This window comes from Phytophthora infestans, genomic scaffold (assembly GCF_000142945.1).
Source record: "Phytophthora infestans T30-4 supercont1.26 genomic scaffold, whole genome shotgun sequence".
Taxonomy (NCBI): domain Eukaryota; phylum Oomycota; class Peronosporomycetes; order Peronosporales; family Peronosporaceae; genus Phytophthora; species Phytophthora infestans.
This window is the reverse complement of record NW_003303733.1, coordinates 1801180-1805745: the sequence shown is the minus strand read 5'-3', so window position 1 is coordinate 1805745 and position 4566 is coordinate 1801180. Positions and strand designations below refer to the sequence as shown.

Here is a 4566-nt window from a genome sequence, read left to right as displayed (position 1 = left end):
ACCGTACGATTGGCTATCTACTAAATAAAAATGGATGATTGGTGATTAATACCAATACCAAAATTAAGTAGGGTCGGAGAATTGATGATATTCATCCATATCGGCTCCCTTTACTTACGGGAGGAACTTTCGAACGGGTTCATTTCCGACGTTAAATACGGGGAAGAATGAAATTTTTCAGATTACCGGCTCCGAACCGAAGTTGGAACGGTTACTGAATCTTTTTCGACTCGCACCCATTTGGTTCGTCCCAGGGGTGCAAAAGCTGCTTAAACGGGTGTATCATTGGATAAAAAGTCATATTTGCGTTTTGGCCACCTGTATCGGTTGACGCAGTCATGAGCGGGGTGGCCACCATGTCCGAGGACGAGCACACGCTGGAAGATATTTCGTGGGATGAAATCGACAAGCTAAAGTACTATATAGTAGGGCCGACCATGTTCCTGGCCGTGAGGGCTGCCGTGTACCCATCCAACCTGGTGAAGACGCGACTGCAGGTCCAGTCCAAACACAAGCCACTCTACTCGGGCACGGCAAACGCCTTCGCCACCATCTTCCGGCAGGAGGGTGCTCGTGGTCTTTACAAGGGTTTCGGAGCCAGCACAGCTAACGTACTCACTGGCAATCTGTACATATCGGTTTACGAAAAGTCGCGCAAGGTCGTCAAGGATCACACGACGGTGGGGTAGCTGGCATTAAACACTGGATAGAATGCTACAGGTAGAGCTAATGCAGTTGTTACAGGTGGGCGACAAAGGAGCCAACTTTGTCGGTGGAGCCATAGCGTCGCTCGTCTCGCAGACGGTCGTGGTGCCACTGGATATTGTGTCACAGCGGATGATGCTGAGCGGCCAAGGGCAGGACGTGCGCAAGACAAGAGAACACTCCAAGGGCTTCCTCACTGTGACCAAACAGGTGCTCCGCACTGACGGCATCCGCGGCTTCTACAGGGGATACGTGCCGTCCATCGCGACGTACGCGCCGTCATCCTCGATCTGGTGGGGGTCTTACGGCCTGCTCGTACCCGTGTATTTTAACTTGATGAAGTCGTGGCCCACAGATCCGTTCTGGAAAACAAGGTGCGTGCTGTACTGCAGTGGCGGTAAAGTGGAGAGAACTATGTTCTCATGTGCTGTACTTGCTGTAGTGGTGGCGCAGGGACTGAGTGGTGCAAGTGCCGGTATCATCACTGGCATTTTGACGAATCCCATGGACGTTGTGAGGACGAAGGCGCAGGTTTATACGCAATATGGCGCCATGGACACCCTCAAGTATATTTTAAAGAACGAAGGACCGATGGGCCTCATGACAGGTCTCTCAGCGGTGCGTAACAGCAGCGTTGGTGTGTGAAATAAGTTGCTAATCTTATTGTATTCTCGCTGCCATTGCTGTCGTTTGTTACAGCGGCTATTGGCCATGGGTCCGTCGGGCATCCTCATGGTTACATCGTACGAGTTTGTCAAGCGCGTGAGTCGGAAGTCGCAGCCAACCGACACCGACGCGTTGCTCTAGTTTTTTTTTTTCGGCATCCTCAAGACAGAAAACATTAGAAGACGGCATAATTTCATTGACCATGTATAATACGTCTTCAGCGGTACGTCTTAGCAGCGCAATGGCAGCATAAAGACGCTTTCAACTTTTCCACAGTTACACGCAGGCAGATATTACAGTGTGTGGTCTTAGCATAATGCAAATAGGAGAGTTGACTGAGGAGCTGAATTTTCTACGAGTTTAGCGAAGAAACCCATGTGGCTGGCGAAAATCGGCTTTAAGCTGGAGTCCAGCTTATTTTCAGCCTGGACGTGAGTGTAAGTATCCGCAAAACTTCACACAAATCGGCTTTGTTAAACAATTGGTACTTTGGGGCCTGTGCGTGCAAGACGTTGTCAATACATAAAACACTGCTTTAGCTTCTTCTCCATTTCAAATTTTTACGGACATGGAAGCGCGAATCAAATCAATTGGTAGTCCGACCAAGTTTATAAACAAAATGTGGCATAGGTGCCTCTTATTAAACGAAGGGGGCGGTACAACGTATCGTTGCAGAGTCCTGGCAAACCACTAGCCTCCTTAGCACGCGATAGGGGTGGTGGGGGTGGCAGCGGGAGTGACAGCAGGAGTGGCAGCCGGGGTAGTCGACTGCTGCTCATGGGAGGGGGTCGATTCAGTGGCCGGGGCCTCCGTCTTTGGCGCATCCGTGGAGGCAGCGGGGGCAGCAGTCCTGGCAGCGGGGGCCTCCGTGACCGGAGTAGAGGGCGAGCATCCGGGCTCGAAGTTGTCGGCCAGGCTCTTTACGTTCATGATAGCACCGCTCGTGGGGATGTTGAGGTCGCAGTCAGGTGGGTTGGTAGCCTGGACATTCTTGATGAGCTCATGGCAAGCGTCCACCTTGCACATGGCGGCGGTCTGCTCAGCCGTCGGCAGCGCCGTGGCGTACAGCATGTTGTAGCCCGAGTCCGAGGCGCACGTGCTGAGAGACGTTCCCTGCAGCAAACCAACCATGGAAGTGTAGGCGGAGGCCTGCTGAGTGGTTGAGCAGGCCTCACCGTTGACGGAAGCGATGACGGCCAGAGCGGCGGCGGCGACAGCGATGTACGTGTTCATCTTTTGCGGTGGAGGATAGAGTATAGAGTGAATTGCAAAAGGTAAATTGCAGAATGAGCTGATGACTACGTTGTGCCGCGCCCCGTGCGAACAGCGAGCAGAACTTTCGAGCTGCCACTCTGGGCAAGAAAAGGGGGAAAGCTTCAGTGTCCAGACACTGTCTGGCAGACACTGAAGCACTGAAGACACTGTGTGCGGCGGATTCTGCCAGTGCAGTGCAGTGATTCACCGTGCCACGGTACCACGGTCCGTGGTACCGTGCGGTGAAAACTGTATCCGAGATCAGGCAGAGTGTATCCTCTTTCCTTGTCACAAAGCAGATCCTGCGCGCGTCTGTGGGTGAGTAATGTCAATCGATGCCACTGGCAGTACATGTACCGTACTCAGTTCATGCAGTACTGTACATTGTACTGCCTGTCACGGTCACTGACACCATGAAACTCGGTTCCCCAAATCGGGATCCGAAAGCTCCTGGACTCCAGCTACAGAACATGTATTAATACAGTACTACTAGTAGTATAACGCACTCCATGTTTTATCCGCAATGAAATACTAGAATCTGTAGAACATTCGTTCTACATGTACAGTACTACTATTAAAAAACATTTTTTTTAATTGAATATCTATAAGTATTACTTCCAGAAATAAGTAGTACTAGTGTAGTACTACATACCGTTAGAAGATATACTACCGTTCAAATTGAACCTATAACAGTAGAGTGATATTCTTAAACGCTTTTAACCAGTTTTTAATCGATAATTCGCATAGCACTTAACAAGCCGCGGCGGAAGTCTGAGTCACGGACTCCGTCGAGTTCGTCGAGTTCGTCGTGGTGGTGGCGGGAGTGGCAACGGGAGTGGCGGCAGGGGCATCGGTGGCTGTCGAAGCAGTGGTGGTATCCGTAGTGGGGGCAGCAGTCGTCGCAGCAGGGGCCTCCGTCGTCGTCGAAGTGGCGGCGCTCGAGGCCGTGTTGGACGTCGACGACGACGAGGAGCACTTCTCTGAGAAACCGCTCGTCAGGTCTACCACGTTCAGCACGAGGCCGCTCGTGGGCACAGTCAGATCGCAGTTAGGCGGGTTCAGGCTGGCCACCGACTCGATCAGCGACTTGCAGTTGTCCGAAGCGCACATCTTCACGTACTGGTCGTCGTCTGGCAGCGCCGTCGAGTACAGCAAGCTGAAGCCCGAGTCATCAGCGCAACCCTGGAACGAGCTCAGGGTCAGCACGCTGGCCAGTGTCGAGTACGCGGTCGTCTGGTCCGTGGGCGAGCACGTCTCAGCAGCGGCGAAGCCGACGAAAGCGGCGGCGGCAATGGCGAGGAAAGTCTTCGTGTTCATGGTACCTGGTTGGCGGGTGTATAGCTGGCTGGGTGTACCTTTGACACAGCAAATTGTAGAATGAGAGTTGTAGCGATGCAGTCGGCAGGGGCGCGAAGCGCTTTGTTACGAAGAAGTGTACATTCGGTACTTACCACTTAGGTATATTCAATATACTGTACTTATGAATGTACAGTTTATTAAATGTATTAAATACATGCACGAATGGTTTAAGGTACTGTAGAAAAACATACCGGTACAGTAAACCTATATTTGTGTTTAAAAACCGGTGCGCTTTCTGATACCGATTTGTACTGTACGCGACAGGATTCATGTACAGTAATACATGTACATGTACTGTACACGTATTAAGACAGTACTGTACCGTAGTAATCAGTACAGTACGGTACAGTACTGCACCCGGGGGTGAACAATATAGGATTTGCAAGTAAATCATACTTCAGTTGACAAGCTTAACTTCATTTGGATTTAGGATTATCACATCCGGAAGTTTATCAAAGGTCCAAGGGCGCGAAAACGGGGTGCAGTACTGTACTGCTTTTAATATTAATACATGTACTGTACACAGGACTCCTGTCTGTGAGTCAGAACCGTTGCGTTCAGATTCTCAGAATTTGAGCTTCA

The 4566-nt window shown here is 51.0% G+C and overlaps 3 protein-coding genes across 3 annotated transcripts; 1 reads left to right on the top strand and 2 right to left on the bottom strand.

Moving 5' to 3' along the window:
* Positions 1-338: 338 nt before the first annotated feature.
* On the top strand, positions 339-1512 carry PITG_12563 (Mitochondrial Carrier (MC) Family; the record flags this gene model as incomplete). The annotated part of the gene is made up of 4 exons (XM_002900390.1): positions 339-680; positions 745-1102; positions 1148-1323; positions 1405-1512. 4 exons carry the CDS (start codon positions 339-341, stop codon positions 1510-1512), a joined length of 984 nt encoding a protein of 327 aa, XP_002900436.1.
* Positions 1513-1896: 384 nt separating this feature from the next.
* Positions 1897-2705, bottom strand: PITG_12562 (elicitin-like protein; the record flags this gene model as incomplete). Its single annotated transcript, XM_002900389.1, has 1 exon — positions 1897-2705. One exon carries the CDS (start codon positions 2602-2604, stop codon positions 2071-2073), a length of 534 nt encoding a protein of 177 aa, XP_002900435.1.
* A 670-nt stretch (positions 2706-3375) lies between these two features.
* PITG_12561 (elicitin INF2A-like protein) lies at positions 3376-3942 on the bottom strand (the record flags this gene model as incomplete). The annotated part of the gene is made up of 1 exon (XM_002900388.1): positions 3376-3942. One exon carries the CDS (start codon positions 3940-3942, stop codon positions 3376-3378), a length of 567 nt encoding a protein of 188 aa, XP_002900434.1.
* Between the last annotated feature and the right edge of the window lie 624 nt (positions 3943-4566).